This window comes from Bos mutus, chromosome 6 (genome assembly GCF_027580195.1).
Source record: "Bos mutus isolate GX-2022 chromosome 6, NWIPB_WYAK_1.1, whole genome shotgun sequence".
Classification (NCBI taxonomy): Eukaryota; Metazoa; Chordata; class Mammalia; order Artiodactyla; family Bovidae; genus Bos; species Bos mutus.
Genome location: NC_091622.1, coordinates 8362722 through 8388897, shown reverse-complemented (window position 1 = coordinate 8388897; position 26176 = coordinate 8362722). Strand labels below are relative to the sequence as shown.

General features: G+C 38.7%; 1 protein-coding gene across 1 annotated transcript; it reads right to left on the bottom strand.

Annotated features, from left to right (window-relative positions):
- Nucleotides 1-17990: 17990 nt before the first annotated feature.
- Nucleotides 17991-20322, bottom strand: TRAM1L1 (translocation associated membrane protein 1 like 1). Its single transcript, XM_005900671.3, has one exon. It carries the CDS (start codon nt 20177-20179, stop codon nt 19043-19045), a length of 1137 nt encoding a protein of 378 aa, XP_005900733.1. The 5' UTR covers nt 20180-20322; the 3' UTR covers nt 17991-19042.
- Nucleotides 20323-26176: the final 5854 nt, after the last annotated feature.

Below are 26176 nucleotides of genomic sequence, written 5' to 3'. Positions count from 1 at the left end.
AAAAGACAAGTTTTTTTTTTTTCTTATGCTTAATCATTTTAAGTTAGAAAAATATTTCAGAGGCAATACTGAAGTTGCTTTCTAAGTAAAACATTCCCCCAATACATCCCCACTGTCTTTCAGAATAATTTGGGAAAAAACATTGTTTGACAACTATAGGCTTCCCTCATGGCTTAGATGGTAAAGAATCTGTCTGCCACTTGGGAGACCTGGGTTCAATCCCTGGTTTGGGAAGATACCCTGGACAAGGAAATGGAAATGGACTTTAGTATTCTTGCCTGGAGAATTCCATGAGGTCTCAAAGAGCAAGACACAACTGAGTGACTAACACATACCACACACACACATACACACACACACAAAATGTCAATATTGGAAGAAAAAAAAAAGGCATGGCAGTGTCATTCTCCAAGCCTGCCTATAGATACAGGAAGATCATGTGTTTTTCTTCCTAACAACCTTGAAAACAGTTGCAAATGAATAACATTTCCCTGAGAAGCAAACAATCTCTTCGAACTTCACCAGATATGTGTTGCTGGTCAGCAGTGCTGCACATTACAAAGCTGCAGAATGAGCTGGAGTTCATCTCACTGGCTCTGCCCCAGTGGAGAATGACTAGCACTTCACCACAGATTTCCCTGCCAGACCCAATTCCTGTTTGACACCTTCATTTGACCCAGTCACAATTTCTTCTCTCCAGGGTTTAAAACAGGGATCAAGTATATATTTTTTTAATAATGTCATATTCCAAAGAGTGACTCCAGTGAGGGGACTATTGAAGGGTGCAGTTACTCACATATGGACCATCATGCAGGAAGATATTAACTGATACAGTAAAGAGATGCTCCCACCAGGGTGCTGAGGATTAATTCAAACAGCTGTGACAGAATTTCATCCCAAGTATGAAGTGGATATGTGTGACTTCATTTCTAATTTACAAATATTATCAGCTTGTTAACTATTCTCACACAATCATACATTAAACTTCAGGGCTGCCTACATTTTGGTAAATTACACTTTTTTGTGTGTGTACTGTGTCTAAATTTAGACAAAGGGCAGTGGGATCGCCAGAACTGCCCCTGCTGTGCAGTGGAAATCAGTGAGCTGGATGAAAGAGTAGGGGTGGAGATGGACAAATCCCCGCTCAGAGGGAAAAATACTTGCTGACCTGTGGTAGAGTAAAAATTCTCCATTTTTACTATTTTTAAAGCTATGTTTTATCAATTCAAGCACATATATAAAAGAGAGATTAAAGTATTATATGCTTATAGATATTAGACAATAGCCAACTAAATTTAGACAAAATGGTTTCACATTGTCTTCATGATGACATAGTTTGGTGAACTTGTGTTCTCCAGGGAACAGCAACCAGCTCATTTGCACACTAATTTCATGAGTGCTGTAACTCCAACAAGTGTGACTTTGAGAGTAACAGACTCCTTTGAGCTTGCCTTCCCCTCCCTAGTGTCCAGGCTCACACACTCCCAAGCTGGTTCCAGCTCTTCTTCCTCTACCACCCCCACTCTGCCACAGGTCAGCAAGTGTTTTTCCCTCTGAGCAGGGAATCGTCCATCTCCACCCCTACTCTTTCATCCAGCTTACTGATTTCCACTGCACAGCAGGGGCAGTTCTGGTGATCCCACTGCCCTCCTAACCAGAGTGATGTTGGGGACTCACAGGGTGGTGATGCTGAGCACTAACTTCATTCTTCTGAAGGGCTAGTCAAGGCTCTGCAGGAATCAGGATGTATGTTATATGCACCTGAGCCTCTCACAAGTACTGCCACTGGAGGCTTAATAGAAGGACTTGTGTCCCCACTGCTTACCGCTGTCTGAAATATACTAAGCATCCAGTAAATCTTTAAGGAATGGAGTTTAATTTTGGTTGCTGTCACTCCCTTTTCTTCCTCAGTCTATTGCCTATTCTTTTATAACAACAGAATAGACGTCTATGCCTAAAGAGGTAAGTAGGACAGTCCTTTCATTTTGCAGAGCTTTGTTATCACCAAAGTTGGAACAAGTTCAAGAACCAGCAATGCTGTTTTACCTGCAGTGACTGTTCTACATGACACTTATGCACTGTCACTGGCTAACTAAGGAAAAAAGGTAAACTAAGCTTTCCATGCTGACATTTTTCTTGTTATCTTTTGGACTTCTTTCTCCCTTGCTTCCCCCAATCACATGATTTTATTAGACATACTATATAAATTTGAACATCAACTATTCCTAAAAGTTGTGTTTTATTTTATTTGAATACCTATATATTTGATAATACCTAATATCAGGAGGCTTTTCAAGGGATTAGATCTGATAGACTGCCTGAAGAACTATGGACAGAGGTTAGTGACATTGTACAGCAGGTGGCAATCAAAATCATCCCCAAGAAAAAGAAATGCAAAAAGGCAAAATGGTTGTTTGACGAGGCCTTACAAATAGCTGTGAAAAGAAGAGAAGAGAAAGGGAAAGGAAGAAAGGAAAGCTATATCCATCTGAATGCAGAGTTCCAAAGAATAGCAAGTAGAGATAAGAAAGCCTTCCTCAGCAATCAATGTGAAAAAATAGAAGAAAACAATAGAATGGGAAAGATTAGAGGTCTCTTCAAGAAAATTAGAGATATCCAGGGAAGATTTCATGCAACGATGGGCTCAATAAAGGACAGAAATGGTAGGAACCTAATAGAAGCAGAAGATATTAAGAAGAACTGGCAAGAATACACAGAAAAACTATACAAAAAAGATCTCCATGATCCAGATAACCACAAAGGTGTGATCATTCACCTAGAGCCAGACATCCTGGAATGTGAAGTCCAGTGGGCCTTAAGAAGCACCACTATGAACAAAGCTAGTGGAGGTGATGGAATTCCAGCTGAGATATTTCAAATCCTGAAAGATGATGCTGTGAAAGCGCTGCACTCAACATGCCAGCAAATTTAGAAAACTCAGCAGTGGCCACAGGACTGGAAAAGGTCCATTTTCATTCCAATTGCAAAGAAAGGCAATGCCAAAGAATATTCAAACTATCAGACAATCACACTCATTTCACATGCTAGCAAAAGTAATGCTCAAAATTCTCCAAGCTAGAATTCAATAGTACCTGAATTAAGAACTTCCAGATGTTCAAGCTGGATTTAGAAAAGGCAGAGGACCCAGAGATTAAATTGCCAACACATGGGCTTCACTGGTGGCTCAGCTGGTAAAGAATCTGCCTGCAATGCAGGAGACCTGGGTTTGATGTCTGGGTTGGGAAAATCCAATGGAGAAGGGAAATGTTACCCACTCTAGTATTCAGGCCTGGAGAATTCCATGGACTGGACTGTTGTCCACAGGGTCGTAAAGAGTTGGACATGACTAAGCAACTTTCATTTTTACTGGATCACAGGAAAAACAAGAGAATTTCAGAAAAACATCTACCTCTGCTTCAATGACTATGCCAAAGCCTTTGACTACATGATTCACAACAAATTGTGGAAAATTCTTAAAGAAATTGGAATACCAGACCACCTGACTTGAGAAAATCTGTATTCAGGTCAAGAAGCAACAGTTAGAACTGGACATGGAGCAAAGAACTGGTTCCAAATTGGGAAAGGAGTATATCAAAGCTGTATACTGTCACCCTACTTTTTAAACTTATATCCAGAGCACATAATGCAAAAAGCTTGGCTGGATGAAGCACAAGCTTGATTCAAGATTGTCAGGAGAAATATCAATAACCTCAAATATGCAGATGACACCAACCTTATGGCAGAAAGCAAAGAACTAAAGAGCTTCTTGATGAAAGTTAATGAGGAGAGTGAAAAATCTGGCTTAAAGCTCAACATTCAAAAAACTAAGATCATGGCATTCAGTCCCGTCATTTCATAGTAAATAGATGGGGAAACAATGGAAACAGTGATAGACTTTATTTTTTGGGGGGGCTCCAAAATCACAGCAGTGACTGCAGGCATGAAATTAAAAGATGCTTGCCCCTTGGAAGAAAAGCTATGACCAACCTAGACAGCATATTAAAAAGAAGAGACATTAATTTACCTACAAAAATCCATATAGTCAAACCTATGGTTTTTCCAGTAGTCATGTATGGATGTGAGAGTTGGACCATAAATAAAGTTGAGTGCTAAACAATTGATGCTGTTGAACTGTGGTGTTGGAGAAGACTCTTGAGAGTCTCTTGGACTGCAAGGAGATGAAACCAGTCAATCCTAAAGGAAATCAACCCTGAATATTCATTGATAGGACTGATGCTGAAGCTGAAGCTCCAATCCTTTGGCCACTTGATATGAAGAATGGATTCACCGGGAAAGACCCTGACGCTGGCAATGATTGAAGGTGGGAGGAGAAGGGGACAAAAGAGGATGAGATGGTTGGATGGCATCACCGACTTGACTGACATGAGTTTGAGCAAGCTCCAGGAGTTGGTAATGAACAGGGAGGCCTGGCGTGCTGCAGTCAATGGGGTTGCATAGAGTTAGACACAACTGAACTGAACAGATACATGTGAAGTATGGCATAAGCTATTTTTAAATGGGAGAAATCATATTCAAAATAATTCAGTTTTATTAACATTCAGTAATATTAAAAATCCTGCCTCAAAATGCAGTGAAATGAGACATTTAAGTGATGTTAATGAATTCCAGAGATTTTCAGATGTTTCTTTATGAATTAGCATTATTGGCATGGATAATTAAGTTGATTAAAAATATCAGGAGGCTTTTTTTCTTCCTTATATGGATTTTCAGGAAAGCATGCCCTCTTTTCTCCCTTTAAAAAAAAAATTGTCATTATCTCTGTTTGGTCCTAGTCATGATAATTGAGTAGAAAGATGGAACCTAATTCAAAAGAAAGTCTCAGATCTTCTGTTTTCTCAGAATTTAATGAGTATCTGTTGACTTTGACATCGATCACATTTTTTGAATTTGTAGGAAAGTAGGGATGGAGAGGAAAAAAATATAGGACCCAGAAACAAAAGAAGCAAAAGATAATCTGTGCCTTATGGCTAGAGATGTGACTTCCCTGGTGGCTCAGATGGTAAAGCGTCTGCCTACAATCCAGGAGACCCAGGTTCAATCCCTGGGTCAGGAAGATCTCCTGGAGAAGGAAATGGCAACCCACTCCAGTCTTCATACCTGGAAAATCCCATGGACGGAGGAGCTTGGTGGGCTACAGTCCATGGGTTCGCAAAGAGTCAGACATGACTGAGCGACTTCACTTTATAGCAAGAGATATAATACTTTCAAAAAGCTTTTCATCATCTGCTGAAATTTTAAATGCATGCAGTATTTGACAGTTTGGTTTGTTAGTGTTTTCATGATTATATATTTGATTTTTTCCCTACAAGTTATAAATTTGGCTGCAGTTTTGACTCTGCTATATAGAGGATAAAGTGATACTTAAAATTTTTTCTATAGGTATTCTAAAGATACAAAGAGCTATTCTATATGTATACATTTTGTATTTTAATAATGTTTTAATTAGTAGTCTAAATAGAGAGATTTTATTTAAAGAGATTATATTTCACAAATTTGAAAGATTAGATTTTACCCATTTTCAGCAAGCCTCTACAGATTTAAATTCCAATTTGGAATGTGTTATAATACATATGTGGTAAAATACATAAAAATTTCAACAGCAGTTCCATAGTTGAAGGCATTATATCAGGTTCTGAGTTTGTCGTTGCTGGGGTTAAGCTACTTTCTGATAAGAGTTTAAACCTTTCTGATGGCTGACTGCTAGAATTTCACTGAATAAATGGGCTAACTGCCCAAATGACAAGATGGCTGAACCTGTAGAATCCTAGTTTGTGTTTCCAAAAACAAAACTTTAAAATCTTAAAATGTGGCACATATTTACTATAATGAGTAATAGGTGTGTGTTGCATGTTAGAAAGAATATATGAGAACTCATGAACATTTAAAATACTGCTAGGATCGGAGAACTGTGGAATACATTCTAATAGAAATGATAAGATTGGCTAGTTGAATAAATATCTGCACATATTTTTTGCAAGCTTTCTGATAATAATCTACTATTCTTTGGGGACAGTCTCCTTCTGTTTAGTTGGACAAAGTCTTTCATTGACTGACCGAGATAGACATCAACATCATCTCTACAAAATGGTATGGATTGTTTGTCAATTGTTAGCCAAACAGAGAGGCCAACTGCAAATGTTTAGTTCACATCTTTCTTATCTGTATAGATTTTTTTCCTTCTTTTCTGAGAGAAAAAAAAAAATTGCTTAAGTCAGAATACTACATATTGGGGAAAAAAACAGGACAAGGATCAACTAATGCCATCCTTTCACATATTTTATACTATTACTTCCACTCATATTTTAATGGTGATAATGAGAAATCTAAATCTACTGTAATGTAGTAATATATAATACACAATAAAGGCAGACACATATATATGTATGGATAAAATTTATTATTGATTTTTACATTTAAAATATATTCAATTTTTTTATATTTTAAAAAATCTCCATACAAAAATATCCATCATATACAGATGTTCCAAATATTGCCTAAAAATATATGAGCTGCAGATTAATTTTAAAGTTCTCTTTTCAAATCAGGAATCCATATGGTAAACACATTTCTTCAGTGGATTCATGACATCTGGCCTTCCTCTTGCAGTTGGCATCCTTGTCCTCTCTGTCACTTCAACTCTTTTTCAGCCTATAAATATACACATCTTCTATAATCTCTTCCATCCTAAATAAAACAATAACATCAAACTAACTCTTTCTAACATCATATTCCTCTTTGTTTATTGCATACCAGCATGTGTTTCCATTTCTCTGCTCCACTTCACACAGACATTTGTTGAGAAAGTATTTGTAATACCGTGTCACACCTGCTCACCTTCCAGTCTCTCTGCAATCTATTCTACAAGGGCTTTCATTCCCAGCACTCCACTGAAACTGATCTCACCCATGCCTCCCGTGGCCTACATTGTGCAGATACAGGTGTTATTTATTGTTAATCTGAAGGATCTTGAACTTGCAAAGTGCTGGGTGCAAGTGATATCTTTGTTCTCTCCACACACTTTGCTTTTGAGTTCTGTCACACTGTTTATATTTGCTGTCTGACCACCTCACCAGTAGGCACTCAAGGTTTAGGTTCTGTGATGCAGGGCACCCTCCACTTTTTGGTCTTTCTCCTTCCACACCAGCCAACAGTTTCCTTGTTGCCTCTTATTCCACAGCTTGATTAGCACCTGTTAGAATGCTCCAAGGCTAAGTACTGGCACTTCTTCCCTTCCCTATTTATACTCTCTCCTTAGATGACCATGGTCAGCATCTTTATTTAAACATCTTTATGCTGATGACTCCCAAACTGATATCTTTAGCTTTGACCATTCCTCTGAGGTCCAAGAGTACGTAAGGATGTCTAAAAATCATGTCAGATAATATTGACCAACATAAAATCTTAATCTCACTTCCCACTATAAAGCATTTCCCATCCCCACCCTTAGTCTTTTGCATGTTTTCAAAAATCTTGTTGAAAGATTTGTTTGTTCTTATTTTTCACTATTACAAAAGTGCTGCTAAATATGTGGAGCAAATGTCACATCTTCATGGGCACATTCAAAATGACAGTCTGCTTCATATATTGACGATTCTAATGGTAGCTTCATATTTAGAGGACATTACTTTAATTCTTGATACATGCACCTAACATTCCAGGTTCCTATGCAACAGTTCTTTTTACAGCATCGGACCTTGCTTCTATCACCAGTCACATCCACAACTGGGTGTAGTGCTTGCTTTGGCTCCATCCCTTCATTCTTTCTGGAGTTATTTCTCAACTGATCTCCAGTAGCATATAGGGCACCTACCAACCTGGGGAGTTCCTCTTTCAGTATCCTATCATTTTGCCTTTTCATACTTTTCATTGGGTTCTCAAGGCAAGAATACTGAAGTGGTTTGCCATTCCCTTCTCCAGTGGACCACATTCTGTCAGACTTATCCACCATGACCCATCCGTCTTGGGTGGCCCCACACGGCAAGGCTTAGTTTCATTGAGTTAGACAGGCTGTGGTCCATGTGATAAGATTGGTTAGTTTTCTGTGATTAAGGTTTCAGTGTGTCTGCCCTCTGTTGCCCTCTCAACAACTACCGTCTTACTTGGGTTTCTCGTACCTTGGACGTGGGGTATCTCTTCATGGCTGCTCCAGCAAATTGCAGCTGCTGCTCCTTACCTTGGATGAGGGGTATTCTCACAGCAGCCCCTCCTGACCTTGAACGTGGAGTAGCTCCTCTCAACCCTCCTGTGCCCATGCAGCCGCCGCTCCTTGGACGTGTATCAAGGCAAATTGGAAGTGGTCAAACAGGAGATGGCAAGAGTGAAAGTCAACATTCTAGGAACCAGCGAAATAACATGGACTGGAATGGGTGAATTTAACTCAGATGACCATTATATCTACTACTGTGGGCAGGAGTCCCTTAGAAGAAATGGAGTAGCCCATCACAGTCAACAAAAGAGTCCGAAATGTAGTACTTGGATGCAATCTAAAAAATGACAGAATGACCTCTGTTCATTTCCAAGGAAAACCATTCAATATCATGGTAATCCAAGCCTATGTTCCAACCAGTAACACTGAAGAAGCTGAAGTTGAATGGTTCTATGAAGACCTACAAGACCTTTAAGAACTAATACCCAAAAAAGATGTCCTTTTCATTATTGGGGACTGGAATGCAAAAGTAGGAAGTCAAGAAACACTTGCAGCAAAGGCAAATTTGGCCTTGGGGTACGGAATGAAGCAGGGCCAAGGCTAATAGAGTTTTGCCAAGAGTACACACTGGTCATAGCAAACACCCTCTTCCAACAACACAAGAGAAGACTCTAAACATGGACATCACCAGATGGCCAAAACCAAAATCAGATTGATTATATTCTTTGCAGCCAAAGATGGAGAAGCTCTATACAGTCAGCAAAAACAAGACGGGAAGCTGACTGTGGCTCAGATCATGAACTCCTTATTGCCAAATTCAGACTTAAAATGAAGAAAGTAGGGAAAACCACTAGACCATTCAGGTATGACCTCAATCAATTCCCTTATCCAGTGGAAGTGAGAAACAGATTTAAGGGACTAGATCTGATAAGAGTGCTTGATGAACTATGGACAGAGGTTTGTGACATTGTACTGCAGGCGGCGATCAAATTCATCCCCAAGAAAAAGAAACGCAAAAAGGCAAAATGGTTGTCTGACGAGGCCTTACAAATAGCTGTGAAAAGAAGAGAAGAGAAAGGCAAAGGAAGAAAGGAAAGATATAACCATTTGAATGCAGAGTTCCAAAGAATAGCAAGGGGAGATAAGAAAACCTTCCTCAGCAAACAATGCAAAGAAATAGAGGAAAACAACAGAATGGGAAAGACTAGAGGTCTCTTCAAGAAAATTAGAGATACCAGTGGAACATTCTATGCAAAAATGGGCTCGATAAAAGACAGAAATGGTATGGACCTAAAGGAGCAGAAGATATTAAGAAGAGGTGGCAAGAATACACAGAAGAACTGTACAAAAAAGATCTTCACGACCCAGATAATCACAATGGTGTGATCACTCACCTAGAGCCAGACATCCAGGAATGTGAAGTCAAGTGGGCCTTAGAAAGCATCACTACAAACGAAGCTACTGGAGGTGATGGAATTCCAGTTGAGCTATTTCAAATCCTGAAAGATGACTCTGTGAAAGTCACTGCACTCTGTGAAATTTGCTGCACTCACTATGCCAGCAAATTTGGAAAACTCAGCAGGGGCCACAGGACTTGAAAAGGTCAGTTTTCATTCCAATCCCAAAGAAAGGCAATGCCAAAGAATGCTCAAACTACTGCACACTTGCACTCATCTCACATGCTAGTAAAGTAATGCTCAAAATTCTCCAAGCCAGGCTTCAGCAATACGTGAACCGTGAACTCCCTGATGTTCAAGCTGATTTTAGAAAAGGCAGAGGAGCCAGAAATCAAATTGCCAACATCCACTGGATTATCAAAAAAGCATGAGAATTCCAGAAAAAAAACATCTATTTCTGATTATTGACTATGCCAAAGCCTTTGACTGTGTGGATCACAAAAAACTGTGGAAAATTCTGAAAGAGATGGGAATAGCAGACCACCTGATTTGCCTCTTGAGAAACCTATATGCAGGTCAGGAAGCAAGTTAGAACTGGACATGGAACAACAGACTGGTTCCAAATAGGAAAAAGAGTATGTCAAGACTATATACTGTCACCCTGCTTATTTAACTTATATGCAGAGTACATCATGAGAAACGCTGTGCTGGAAGAAACACAAGCTGGAATCAAGCTTGCCTGAAGAAATATCAATAACCTCAGATATGCAGATGACACCACCCTTATGGTAGAAAGTGAAGAGGAACTAAAAAGCTTCTTGATGTAAGTGAAAGAGGAGAGTGAAAAATTTGGCTTAAAGCTCAGCATTCAGAAAACTAAGATCATGGCATCTGGTCCCAATTCTTCATGAAAAATAGATGGGGAAACAGTGGAAACAGTGTCAGACTTTATTTTTGGGGGGCTCCAAAATCACTGCAGATGGTGACTGCAGCCATGGAATTAAGACTCTAACTCCTTGGAAGGAAACTTATGACCAATCTAGACAGCATATTAAAAAGCAGAGACATTACTTTGCCAACAAAGGTCCGTATAGTCAAAGCTATGGTTTTTCCAGTGGTCATTTATGGATGTGAGAGTTGGACTGTGAAGAAAGTGACTGAGTGAAGTCGCTCAGTCGTGTCTGATTCTTTGCAACCCCATGGACTATAACCTACCAGGCTCCTCTGTCCATGGGATTTTCCAAGCACTAGTACTGGAGTGTATTGCCATTTCCTTCGCCAGGGAATCTTCCCGACCCAGGGATCGAACCCAGGCCTCCCACATTTTAGACAGACGCTTTACCATCTAGGCCACCAGGGAAGTCATGAAGAATGCTGAGCGCCAAAGAATTGACGCTTTTGAACTGTGGTGCTGGAGAAGACTCTTGAGAGTCCCTTGGACTTCAAGGAGGTCCAACCAGTCCATCCTAAAGGAGATCAGTCCTGTGTGTTCTTTGGAAGGACTGATGCTAAAGCTGAAACTCCAATACTTTGGCCACCTCATGTGAAGAGCTGACTTATTGGAAAAGACCCTGATTCTAGGGGGGATTGGGGGCAGGAGGAGAAGGGGACGACAGAGGATGAGATGGCTGGATGGCATCCCCACCTTGGTGGACATGAGTTTGAGTGAACTCCAGAATTTGGTGATGGACAGGGATGATGGGCATGCTGTGATTCATGGGGTCGCAAAGAGTCAAACATGACTGAGCGACTGAACTGAACTGAACTGAATTTAATTCTTAAGTCAATAAAAGGACTCAACTTTCAAAAAGTTTGGCAAATCACAACTATGAAACACTATGTGAGTTAATAAGAAAGCAATGATGAAAAATGTGTGTTACCTGATACCTAGTACTGATAACTACTAAAATACTTGTTGATGCTATTTGATTTCCCAAAATAAATGCTTAGTTCATCTATTTAGTCTGAAATTTAAATTTGAATATGATAAGAACTTAATCTTTGTGCTTATCATAATTTATGTAGACCAATGGTTTCAACTGTGTGGATCACAGCAAACTATGAAAAATTCTTAAAGATATGAGAATACAAGACCACCTTACCTGTCTCCTGAGAAGCCTTATGCAGGTCAAGAAGCAACAGTTAGAGCTGGATATGGAACAACAGACTGGTTCAAAATTGGAAAAGCCATACATCAAGGCTGTATATAGACACCATTCTTATTTAACTTCTATGCAGAGTACATCATGCAAAAACCTGGGCTGGATGAAGCACAGGCTGGAATTAAGATTGCCAGAAGAAATATCAATAACCTCAGATATGCAGATGACACCACCCTTATGGCAGAAAGCAAAGAAGAACTAAAGAGTCTCTTGATGAAGATAAAAGAGGAGAATGAAAAAGCTGGCTTAAAACTCAACATTTAAAAAACTAAGGTCATGGCATCCAGTCCCATCACTTCATGGCAAATAGATGGGAAAAAATGGAAATAAGGGCAGATTTTATATTCTTGGGTTCCAAAATCACTGAAGATGGTGACTGCAGCCATGAAATTGAGACACTTGCTCCTTTAAAGTAAAGTTATGTCAAACTTCAGCAACATATTAAAAAGCAGAGACATCACTTTGCTAATAAAGATCTGTATAGTCAATGCTGTTTCCAGCAGTCATGAACAGATGTGAGAATTGCACCATAAAGAAGGCTGAGCACAGAAGAATTGATGCTTTCGAATAATGGTGCTGGAGAAGACTCTTGAGAGTCCCTTGGACTGCAAGGAGATCAAACCAGTTAATCCTAAAGAAAATCAACCCTGAATATTCATTGGAAGGACTGATGCTGAAGCTCCAGTACTTTGGCCACCTGACTCAAAGAACTGACTCATTGGAAAAGACTGGAATGCTGGGAAAGACTGAGGGTATGAGGAGAAGGGGGTGACAGAGGATGAGGTGATTGGATGACATCACTGACTCAATGGACATGACTTTAAGCAAGCTCTGGGAGATGGTGAAGGACAGGGAGGCCTGGAGTGCTGCAGTTCATTGGGTCACAAAGAATCAGATAGGATTTAGCAACTGAACAAATTATTTCAAATGTTTCAAGTAAATGACCTATATTCAGAATATATAACAAGAGATTTCATATAATACCATTTGTATTTTCTATCACTTATGTAAAATAAAGTCTATAGTTACTATGCATTTAGTTAACTTTTTAATATAATAAGTGTGCATTTACTCTAGACAATTTGTATACATTTTAGTGATATATATTTGCAATGTATGTTATTAGTCAACAATAATTCATACATATGGGTAAAGAATTCCTTACTAAATTTCATCTAGATATAGAGGTGGAACTATGACTATATTTAAATCTTTTATTTCTTCCTACCCAGACATGATGGAAAACTCAATGCTATATATCTGTAAAGTACATAAAAATGCACAGAAGAGGGATGTATGATTGGTGGCACACAGCGGATTATTAGAAAATGAAATTATTTTCTTTGATTAGGGTAGACACATGTCATTATATGGTTGTTAAAACTGATAAAATGTACAACACCAAGAGTGAGGTTGCTTGTAAACTATGGACTTTCGGTGACTGTGATGTGTTACTGTAAATTCACTGATTGTTAACAAACATACCACAGTGATGTAGGATGCTGATAATAGGGAAAGATATATGCATGGGTATTAGGGTGGGGCTGTGGTGTAGATCTGGGGATATATGGGAGCTTTGTGCTTTCTGCTTAGTTTTGCTTAAACCCCAAAACTCTTCTAAAAAATAGTTTGAAGTGAAGTTGCTCAGTCGTGTCCAACTCTTTCGACCCTTTGGACTGTAGCCTACCAGGCTCCTTTGTCCATAGAATTTTCCAAGCAAGAGTACTAGAGTGGGTTGCCATTTCCTTCTCCAAGAAAAAAAAAATAGTTTATTGAAAACTAAATATGCAAATGCATGGCAGCAATCTATGTGTATGCATATGTACACATACGTATATGCATAAACACATATATGTATATATTAAATTAGATTGTGGGTATTCCCTAGTGTCTCAGATGGTAAAGAATGTGGCTGCAATGCAGGAGACCCAGGTTTGATCCCTGGGGTGGGAAGATCTTCTGGAAAAGGGAATGGACAGAGGAGCCTGGCAGGCTAAATCCATAGGGTTGCAAAGAGTCGGACACAACTGAGCAACTTTCACTTTCAAATGAGACTGTATACATTCATAGAATGTGAAAGTATACAGAGGCAATACATGAACAAATATTATCTTGTTAATTTACATCTGTTAACAATAGCTCTATACATACACATGTTGTTATTTAGTTGCTAAGTCATTTCTGACTCTTTTTGTGACCCCATGGACTGTAGCTTACCAGGCTCCTCTATCCATGGGATTTCCTGGGCAAGAATACTAAAGTGGGTTGCCATTTCCTTCTCCAGGGGATCTTTCCCACCCAGAGATAGAAAGCTGTGTCTCTTGCCTTGGCAAGCAGGTTCTTTAATACTGAGCCACCAAGGAAACCATATATACACATACACACATACAAACTATTTATAACTTTGTATGTGAATGCATTTTTAACCTTTATAGTAGCTTTTTAAAATATATAAATATCTTTGCCATTTTGGTGACATGCAATCCAACACTTAAAATGTTTAAAGGTCTTACAAAGTACACACAGATCTAAGGGCCAAAGTAAAGGCTTAAAACTGACTTTTGTTAAACATCATTTATAATCTTATTACTACCTTTCATTGCTGAATTTATAACAATACAACTGGAAACATATTTTTTTAATGTATTAAGATTTTAAAATACATATTTTGGCAATTCTGTATTTGAGGGCCAGCTTTTCAAAATTAATTAAGCAGCAAGAGGAAGAAATATTAAATCTATCTTGGGATGTAAATACTTTATAGTGTGTGATGGCTTAGGTAAAATCCCATGCCTTAGGGCATGAGGTAATGTTCTCTTTTCTCAAATTTTCATCAGGCCATGAGATTCTATGCACTGACATTACTTGATTTGAAGAATAGTGCTGTTGATATTGAAACTGAGTATTTTTTTACTTTTTATTTAGGGAATTCACTTTCCCTTTATTTAAAATAGGTATTTTGCCTGAATTATCAAAAAGCCATATTCCTTAACAGCAACTCTAATAACTTTTATGACAGAAGATGTCCGTATCATTACTGTTAAGTTCTGTTCATGTCAAAATTAAGCAAACCGCATATCACATTCCACTGTCATTTTTTAAGTTTTGTAATTATCCTCTGAAGTAGTCAGTTTATATATCAATGTAATTTTGAAATTGTAAAATGAAAAAAGATCAGTTGACATAATGTAGTAGCCCCAAACACAAAGGTCCAAAGAACATGAATTGTCTGAGACAGCTTTCTAATGTTTGACTTATTATATATTTATTGAAATACTTAGAAGTGCCAGAAGTGGTGCAGGACCTACAAAGGATTTGCTTATGAGGGTCTAGAAGCCAAAATTTAGATAGTCACATGACTGTGTAATCATGAGAACAGTTCTAATATTTAGAAAGGTAGGGGTTTTGTATGTTGAATTTATGATAATCTTCCTACATAATTGAGGGGACTTGGCAGATACTACTGTCTTATTTAGTATGTATTATTAATCACTGTTTTATTTTGTACAAAAGTGTCTCACGGGATATAGATTTTATTCAAACACAGCAGTTAAAAAAATCCTCTATTTCCAGAGAAATTCAAGAAGTATTTGTGAATTCTCTGGTAATCTGATCTGTTATTAAGCCTCAATTACTTCCTTTTGCTCACCCACACTATATACCCACTTCAGCCAGGCGAGTGAATTATCTATGACTTGAAACGGGAATGTATTCTCTGCCATAACTCAAATACCCAAGTTTTAGCCCACTCCACATGCCACATCCTCAAGGATACTTCTCCCGCAAGAATTTCATCTCAGGAACTGCTCCAATACATCATTTCCTATGTAAATCATCGGTAATGTCTTTTATTATACTATATAAATTATTCCATTTAGTTGAGTGAGAACTTAAAACTTTGCCCAGGTTTTTCTGGATTAAAAAGATATCAGAATATTTTATGTCTTCAAAAAGCTTTAAAATATTAATGTTTCAATTAATATTCTTGAGAATCTATTCCAAGTTAACACACTATTGGCAGTACATATTTCCTCTACTAATAATTAAATACTGACTAGATATAAATGAAGAAATATCTACAGGTTGTTGCTTTCTTACATAAATGAAATGTAGAATTATACTGATCACTAGGAATATAATATGCTTATTTCTTTGAGACAGGTAGGTTGAGTAACATACTTCTACTATTTATTTTTAAAATGAGATACATTTATAAATAAATGCTGGCAGAATAACTTTTTAAAGAAAATCCACTCTACATCTATCCTAGAAAATCAATGCATATAGATATACCTAAAGAATAAAGCTTGGCAAGCACTAACACTGATCCATTAATCAGAGTGATATCTTCAAAGTCAATGATCAGACATCTTTATGACTTTCTCAACACTCAGTGATTAAATATTAATTAAGTAAATTTTCACAGGGGTAACTAATGTTTGATTTAATAACACCTTGAATAATGAAAATGGAAAGTTTTGCTTCCATGTCATCCATTTTGACAGAAATCAAATTGTCACACTGAGATTTATTATGACATGTTTTTTAAGAATGGCATGTTTTTAAGAATTTTTAAAAGGAACTTAGAAATTTGTATTGTGCTGAATTTCATTTATAGGGTGACTTTCATAATTTACTTCACATACATTTCTTTTCTGTATTGAATTCTTATGAATAGTTGAGATGTACCCAGCATCCTTCCCCTTATTTTTCCTCAACCTTGCTACTCCTTGTGGATCCACATTTTACAAGAAAGCTTTGCCTTTTTTCACAGGTGAAGCATATAACCTGACTTCGCCAATCAGTCCAGTACAACACTATATCAAATAAGTTCAGTAAAGGTGACTCTCAGTGACACGTGATCAGATTTCCTCTCTTCCTCTCTATCATGTATGTGGTATGCAGATATGAAGCCTAGAATATCTGTAGTCCTTTGCTGTCAAATGGATAAACTGAGGAGGACAGAGCCCCAGAAAATCTCGGGTAAATTGTTCTGGACCCTAATCATATTTAATATCAAGCCCAGTTTAACTCTTGGCATTGCCAATCACATAAGGAAATGTATTTCTTGCTGTCGTTTCCTAGACTGAGTCAGGCCTGCACTTACTGGAAAATAAATTACATATATAATGGATAAAAAATTTGTTTCCAGGAATGAGGTTATAAGTAACAGGGGAGGATTCTTTAGAAATGAGGGAAGTGAAAAAGAACAGTCTTTCTTATGAGAAGTTGGAAATCTTTGTTTTACAACTAACTGCATGGTGGTTGATAGAAGCGGAGTTTCTTGTACTTCAGAACTAGAGCTGCTGCTGCTGCTAAGTCACTTCAGTCCTGTCCGACTCTGTGCGACCCGATAGACGGCAGTCCACCAGGCTCCCCCGTCCCTGGGATTCTCCAGACAAGAACACTGGAGTGGGCTGCCATTTCCTTCTCCAATGCATGAAAGTGAAAAGTGAAAGTGAAGTCTCTCAGTCGTGTCCGACCCTCAGCAACCCCATGGACTGCAGCCTTCCAGGCTCCTCCGTCCATGGGATTTTCCAGGCAAGAGTACTGGAGTGGGGTGCCATTGCCTTCTCCTCGGAACTAGAGCATGTGCTACCAAAACTACAGTATGAAGCAACTGAGAAAAACAAAGAAAAGCCACAGGATGGTGGATTCTACAGACAAAACAGAAACAATCTTGCTTCGTTATGTACTTCTCAAAGCAGAAAGAACATAAAAGAATATTTTGCTAAAAGCGGGCCCTCCCTTTGGTCCACAATACTCATGTACTAAGTTTAATTTGCAGGGACCCCCATGATTAGGAAGGCTGGATTACTTACAACAAGCCAAGGGAAAGTTATCAAAAGTAGAGAGATGGGAGACATAGCAGGGGAAAACAGAGAGCAACAGGAAGTATATAATCTTATCCTAGCATATTTTTAAAGCACTGACTACTGAAAAAAATATAAGCACTCACATTATAGAAATAAAATCAAACTAAAGGTTGAGAGTAAAAAAATAAATATAGTAAATACCCACTGCATTCCATTGTTTCTACTGGCTTCTGTAAAGATAGGACATATATATATGTGTGTGTGTGTGTGTGTCTGTGTGTGTATATACATATAAAATACATATAGACATATATCTCTCCAAAATATGTCTCATACAGATAAATATTTCCCAATTAAAGATGGAAGCAAAGCTATATTTATATTATTTTAGAAAAACTTTCATAAGAATATGATATTCACATTTAAGGTTAGTATATTCAATGTTTTCAACATGTAATCAGATGACATTCTTTTTAGAGATATAAATCAAATAAGCATTACTTTTCAAAATGATTTACAGGTTAAACAATATTCTCTTAAGATGCTGTGGATATCACACTTATTACAAACCTCATTAAGAATAATTTTTAATACATGTATCAAAAAAAGCTATTTAAGGCTGATTTTCTTTAAACCATCTTTAATTTTCTGATTTCCAGTTTATAAGCGTTTAAAATGAACAAGCATGATTTTACTTCCTAGTGCTAATTTTATATTAATTCAAGATATTTTGATTCAATATATAGCAATAAATCGCCACATGTTAACCATTAGTATCTTGGGGTTTTTAGTGGGATGTAACAACCATTACCTATAAAACACATCATTATTTTGGTGATTTTACAAATCTTTTCTCCAGCTGTAAATTAAAAAACAATTCTAAGACTTAGGGAATACAGAAAAACTAATGAAATCGAATTCCAGATTTATAATATTTCTGTTTTATCCTGGAAGAGAACATTAAAAATATGTAATTGCTATAAAAGACCATCTGGTTAACATTACAAAAGATTAGCAGGAGTAAGAACTGTGTCACTGACACATGAATTTTGGAGTTATCTCTACAAATCATTAGGAAAATGTTCAAAGGTAAAAAGAAAAAATAAAATAAAACAGCGTAGAAATATTTAAACTATTTTGATGATGAATAGCTTAGTCTAAATGTTTTTGCACTTATAATACTCACTCTCCCCTCAAATGCCTTCAAAAAATACCTTACAGAGTACAGTAGCAAAAATCAAAGACAATATATTTTCAAGAACAGAAAATTCTCTAGCGAAGATAGGCATGTGTGTGTGTTTGTGTGCGTGTGTGTACCCGCGAGCTCAGTTGCTCAGTGGTGTCCGACTCTTTTGTGACCCTATTGACTGCCCCCAACCAGGCCCCTCTGTCCATCCTGGCAAGAATACTGGTTGCCATTTTCTTCTCTTAGCAAAGAAATGGATGTTATAGTAAAGAGCAGACTTCTTTGGAGACATTAGTCAATTAACTTGCAATTCATTATGAAGACTTTTCTTTCCTCATCTGGGGAGAATCTAGTAGTCTATTTGAAGTTGCCACACCGTTTTCCGTTCCTTTTCTACAAAATCTGCCCTTAATCCGTTTCTTCTTCACACTTGGGGCCTGAAGAGGCGCATCTTCTTCCATCCACCTCTGAAGCTGAACATTAAATAAATTCCATGTTACGTATGCTTGGATAGAGCAACTGGATGACAGAACAGCGATTTTAGCTGCCAACACGTTCACGTCTTCAGCAGAGTCATCCGAAATCACATTATGCCCTCCAGCCAGCTGAAAACCAGCAGTTATCAAAGAAACAATTAAAGTCACAAGTCGACCCAAAATAAACACAATGGCCCATAGAGAAAACTCCTTCTGGAACTTCTCGTCGCTAAAATAAAACAGGTCGCAAGAGTGGGAAAGGAATTCCACAAAATAATGCATCATCAAAAGAAGAAGTCCCAGGTGATTCAAGTACAAGAGATAAGCTCCCGCAATGTGAAAGAGGTGAAGACCAACATATACAGCTTGCTGGGAGAGTTCTTGAGGTCTGCTTCTCTGGAATAGTAGTTCGGGAAAGGCGTGAAACCAGTAAGCCAACTGGGAGATGTAGAAAAACTTCATCTGAAATGTCATCATGTTATGGGTATGAGCCTTCCATAAGACAGCCAGGTCTGACAGGCAGTTTTCAGAAACTAGAATGAATGTGCCCCAGATACAGGAGACAAGGAAGAATACGCTAAACTGACCAGATTCATAAAATTTGCCTTGCCTCTGTTTGGGGAACTGCATTCGCCTGTTAATTCTATCCAACACGTACTCCTGAATGGTGGCGTGAATGATGATTGCCACCAGCGTATAGAAGAACACCGTGGCCAAGTCTTTGGCACCATAATGATAAAGGAACTTGGGTGCTGTGGCTCGTTCTGCTTCTGCTTCTGCTTCTGCTTCTGCTGCAGGGAAGGTAACCCCGTGCTGGAGAGTAATAAAAACGATCGACACTTCTGCTGTCCCCTCGAACATGAGCCCCAGCACGAAGAACATCCCCACACAGGCGACAAAGTCCGCATGATTCTGCAGGATGAATTCCAGGCTCAGGAGTGGGGGGTTCTTGGAGCCCTTCTTACGAAACGTCATGGTGGCGGTTCGACTACTCACCGACGAGCGGCAGCTGCCTCCCCGTGGCTGCTCCTCACGGCGCCGCAGCAGTCGCTGCGGCGGCTCCGGGGGCTTCACTCCCCATCCCGGAGCCGGTCCCAGGTCGTCACGGCCGCCCAGAAAAAAATCAATCACAGCATTGGGCCGAGCAAGACTGAGCATGCGCACTAGGGCCGGCGGAGGCAGGGAAGGAAATCGAGCACCGCGCCCTTACCCGGCTCCAGGCCGGGGGTTGCAAGCCTTGATTTTTCTACGTTGATCCGCGGCTCTTGAAATCCGCGGCCGCCGCGGAGATGCTCCGAAATGATCTGTCCATAGCATCTTCATTAGTGACCGTGACAAAGCAGGACAGAGTTCTTCTTGTTCTTCATCAGCACTGATAATGTAAAAACCAGTATAATAGTTATGATAAAAGTCCTCTAGTAGCGCTTAGTATTCACCAGGTGCTGTTTTAAGCCCTTTATAAATGAAAGCTTTCTAGAAAACTCATTGAGGTAAATACTGTTGTGTGTGTGTGTGTGTGTGTATTTTTTTTTCCCCCCAGATGAGAAACAGGAACAGAGGTTAAGTGGTGTGTCCAAGATCACACAGCTGGTAGATCAGTCGCACCTGGAAATATTTTGCTAGGGCAATAGAGCACACTCAAAAATAGTTTCGTGATTAACAATAATAATATTTGTGGCAATGGGGAAAGGATGGGAAGTTGGAAAGCTATCAGTTCATGGAAAGGTCTTTTGGCTGCAAAGCCCACAAATGAATTTCCTCTTTCTAGCAGACAAGAAATTCACTTTTCATTATTAGTTTTTGCATATAATTTTGCTGAAATTCACAGATCAGAAATAGCTTCTTTTGTAAATGTTAATATCTCCATCAATTCAAAGTTCATGTCAGTCTTCAAATTTGTCTTTGCAGGCAGAGTAGTTCTGTGTTTCATGAGATCATAATCATTACTGATAGAGTTAAGATTTGAAGTCAAAATGAGAGCATCAAGAAGAGAGAAAAAAAAAAAATCAAGCTTGAAGGCAGTTGCCAGGGATAAGACAGTCAAAGAACAGAGCAGTGTCTAGTGGGAATTGTTGAGTTTATTCAAGAAAGTGCAAATTTACTTTACAAAAATTTTAAAATTTTTTGAAAATAATAATTTAAAATATAGAATTCATCAGTTTTCTCATAGACATAGACAATATGACTAATCATTTTGTAAAATACTAAATATAAAAATAGTTGTGCAATTCCTGCACTAAGATTTCTGATTATGTTTGTTTGATATTTTTGACAGGTCTTTCAACTCTTGCTATGCAAATATGATAGATTTCGCCTCAAAAAAGAGGAACATATCAAAGTGAACAGAATAAATATTTATGCATAGTTGTGAATGGTATTTTATTAACAAAAGAAAAAGAGAAAAAAGGCCATTTTCAGTTAGCTTAAAATTATCTCTTAAAGAAAAACCAACAACATTTTCACCATCCCCCACCTTATTTTTGAAGTAGAGAAACTTCTTCAGTCATCAAATTATATTCTACAGTCTAAATTATTAATTTAAAATTTATATTAATAGTGTAAGTATTTGAATTTTAGTTTCATATTTCCTATTAACATTATCATGAAAATGTCAAATGTCTAAATTATTAGAACCTTTAAGAGTATTATAATATTATATAACATGCAGTTTAATTTCAGGAGTTTTATTGGCACTATTTGACAAAGAATAAAAGGTATATAACAATATTTAAAAAATGTGGATAGCTCTATGATTATTACACCATTTAATGTATGGGGGGTACTCCACTTTTATGTACAACCCTATGCCTGTAGTACATACAGATAAGGATTAAATTCAAATGGAGATTTCTTCTCTGGCCATGAATGAGTAATGATGATTGAACTTCCACTACTGTTGTAAATAACTGAAAAACTAGGCAAATTACACACAATAAACTTTAAATTATTGTTTGTAGTTATTGGAGAACAGAAAGGAGGGAGAGAAACGAGGAAAGCCTCACAATTTGCCTGGTTTTCTGCCTGGACACATTTTCCAGTTCCCTGTGTACAAACTAGGAGATGGAGGGTGGAGGGGGAGCTTGGAGCCCTTGGAACTGAGAAGAGAGAGGAGTTAGGCCATTGAAGTTTTCTGGGCAGAGCAATTTGAAGACAAAGTTAGGTGATTAGAGCACTTTTGAAACTTGCATATGGATTCCCTAGACTGTTCTTCTAATATTAAGTCTTATAAGTATAAGGTTAGAATACATGCAAGAGGCCAAGCAAGAAACAGTAGAAGAAATGTAAATTCAAAATTTCCAAGAATTCAAACAGGACCAGGAGACTTTGAAGTTTGGAAAAGTCAGAATGCCCTTGGAACACCTGTGAGACTCTATTCGGTAGAAGGACAAGGAAATTCATAGTCAAAAGTAATGCTCAAAATTCTCCAAGCCAGGCTTCACCAACACCTGAACTCTGAACTTCAAGATGTTCAAGCTGATTTTAGAAAAGGTAGAGGAACCAGAGATCAAATTGCCAACATTCACTGGACCATCGAAAAAGCAAGAGAGTTTCAGAAAAACATCTATTTCTGCTTTATTGACTACGCCAAAGCCTTTGACTGTGTTCAGTTCAGTTCAGTCACTCAGTCATGTCCGACTCGTTGCGACCCCATGGATCACAGCATTCTAGGCTTCACTGTCCATCACCAACTCCCAGAGCTTACTCAAACTCATGTCCATCGAGTCGTTAGCTTGGTTGTATTTATCAATTCACTGTGTATCAGTACAATTCAGTTTGCCTTCTCAGTTGTGTCCAACTCTTTGCAACCCATGAACCGCAGCATGCCAGGCCTCCCTGTCCATCAACAACTCCCAGAGTCCACCCAAACCCATGTCCATTGATTTGGTAGTGCCATCCAACCATCTCATCTTCTATCATCCCCTTCTCCTGCTGCCCTAAATCTTTCCCAGCATCAGGGTCTTTTCAAATGAGTCAGCTCTTCGCATCAGGTGGCCAAATATTGGGCTTTCAGCTTCAACATCAGTCCTACCAATGAACACTCAAGACTGATCTCCTTTAGAATGGACTGGTTGGATCTCTCCTTGCAATCCAAGGGACTCTCAAGACTCTTCTCCAACACCACAGTTTAAAAGCATAAATTCTTCAGCACTCAGCTTTCTTCACAGTCCAATTCTCATATCCATATATGACCACTGGAAACACAATAGCCTTGACTAGATGGACCTTTGTTGGCAAAGTAACGTCTGTGCTTTTTAATATGCTGTCTAGGTGGTCATAACTTTCTTTCCAAGGAGTAAGCGTCTTTTAATTTCATGGCTGCAATCACCATCTGCACTGATTTTGGAGCCCCAAAAAATAAAGTAAGCCACTGTTTCCACTGCTTCTCCATCTATTTGCCATGAAGTGATGGGACCAGATGCCATGATCTTAGTATTTGGAATGCTGAGCTTTAAGCCACCTTTTTCAGTCTCCTCTTTCACTTTCATCAAGAGGCTCTTTAGTTCTTCTTTGCTTTCTGCCATAAGGGTGGTGTCATCTGCATATCTGAGGTTATTGATATTTCTCCCGGCAATCTTGATTCCAGCTTGTGCTTCCTCTAGCCCAGTATTTCTCATGATGTATTCTGCATATAAGTTAAATAAGCAGGGTGAGAATATACAGCCTTGACATACTCCTTTTCCTGTTTGGAACCAGTCTGTTGTTCCATGTCTAGTTCTAACTGTTGCTTCCTGACCTGCATACAGGTTTCCCAAGAGGCAGGTCAGGTGGTCTGGTATTCCCATCTCTTTCAGAATTTTCCACAGTTTATTGTGATCCACACAGTCAAAGGCTTTGGCATAGTCAATAAAGCAGAAGTAGATGTTTTTCTGGAACTCTCTTGCTTTTTCGATGATCCAGCGGATGTTGGCAATTTGATCTCTTGTTCCTCTGCCTTCTGTAAAACAAGCTTGAACATCTGTGGATCACAATAAACTGTGGAAAATTCTGAAAGAGAAGGGGATACCAGACCACCTGACCTGCCTCCTGAGAAATCTGTATGCAGGTCAGGAAGCAACAGTTAGAACTAGACATGGAACAACAGACTGGTTTCAAATAGGAAAAGGAGTATGTCAAGGCTGTATATTGTCACCCTGCTTATTTAACTTATTTGCAGAATACATCATGAGAAACACTGGGCTAGAGGAAGCACAAGCTGGAATCAAGATTGCCAGGAGAAATATCAATAACCTCAGATATGCAGATGACCCCACTCTTACGGCAGAAAGTGAAGAACTAAACAGCCTCTTGATAAATGTGAAAGAGGAGAGTGAAAAAGTTGGCTTAAAGCTCAACATTCAGAAAACTAAGATCATGTCATCTGGTCCCATCACTTCATAGCAAATAGATGGGGAAACAGTGACTGACTTTATTTTGGGGGGCTCCAAAATCACTGCAGATCGTGATTGCAGCCATGAAATTAAAAGACACTTACTCCTTGGAAGGAAAGTTATGACCAACCTAGACAGCATATTAAAAAGCAGAGGCATTACTTTGTCAACAAAGGTCCATCTAGTCAAGGCTATGGTTTTTCTAGTGGTCATGTATGGATGTGTTGCTCCTGCTAAGTCAAATCTGACTCTGTGCAACCCCATAGACAGCAGCCCACCAGGCTCCCCCGTCCCTGGGTTTCTCCAGGCAAGAACACTGGAGTGGATTGCCATTTCCTTCTCTAATGCACAAAAGTGAAAAGTGAAAGTGAATTCTCTCAGTCATGTCTAACTCTTAGCAATCCCATGGACTGAAGCCTACCAGGCTCCTCCATCCATGGGATTTTCCAGGCAAATGAGTACTGGAGTGGGGTGCCAATGCCTTCTCCGATACGGATGTGAGAGTTGGACTATAAAGAAAGTTGAGCACAGAAGAATTGATGCTTTTGAACTGTGGTATTGGAGAAGACTCTTGAGAGTCCCTTGGACAGCAAGGAGATCCAACCAGTTTATCCTAAAGGAAATCAGTCCTGGGTGTTCATTGGAAGGACTGATGTTGAAGCTGAAACTCCAATACTTTGGCCACCTGATGCGAAGAGCTGACTCATTTGAAAAGACCTTGATGTTGGAAAAGATTGAAGGCAGGATAAGAAGGGGATGACAGAGGATGAGATGGCTGGATGGCATCACCAACTTAATAGGCATGAATTTGGCTAAACCCCGGGAGTTGGTGATGGACAGGGAGGCCTGGCGTGCTGTGCTTCATGGGGTTGCAAGGAGTCGGATACGACTGAGCAACTGAACTGAACTGACTGAAGGCTAAACTTGCCCTAGGGAAAAAGCTAATTCATATTTGCCTAGATAGTTTTCAAGAAGCTTTCAAAGAAAGGTGGTCAGCAAGGTCCTGTCAGAAAAATCTGCAGCTCAACAATAGGGAATGTATTGTCCATCATCTAATAAAATTTATGAAATAAACGCTAGTTTCAGCTGGGGTCTATCAGAATGCCTATATGTGGTCTCTCCATGTGGGTATTGGCATTGTCACGGAGCAGTGGCTATAGGCTCTAAGACAGTTTTCTAGGCTAAAGACGCTTTGTGGCCTTTTATGATCCAGCATTGAAAGTTACATCATATAATTTTCATTGTCAAAGCAGTTACAAGTTTTTAGTTTCAAGGTGGAGTAGTTTGTTAGGAGGGTGGCAGATACAGATATCACCTCTTAATAAGAGCTGTACCCGAATATGTGTGGCTAAGTTTTTTAATAGGTATATAGTTTTTTCCCTTTCAATAGCAATTCTTCTTTCCTCTCATATGAAATAAGTACTATTTCTTTCAATGCAAACAAAGTCTCATGCCAATAGAGCAAGAGGATCAAGTTTGTTATCCAGGAATTTGAAAACTAAATTAGATACAGGCACAGAAGGGCTCCTTAAGTCCTTTCCTCTGTTACACTTAGTCTTCATTTGAATACTTGGAAAGAAACAAGGTATCTGGGTCTCACATA

Excerpts from the sequence above, each read along its gene's own strand:
- TRAM1L1 (XM_005900671.3), bottom strand. The coding sequence starts at position 20,179 with ATGACGTTTCGTAAGAAGGGCTCCAAGAACCCCCCACTCCTGAGCCTG.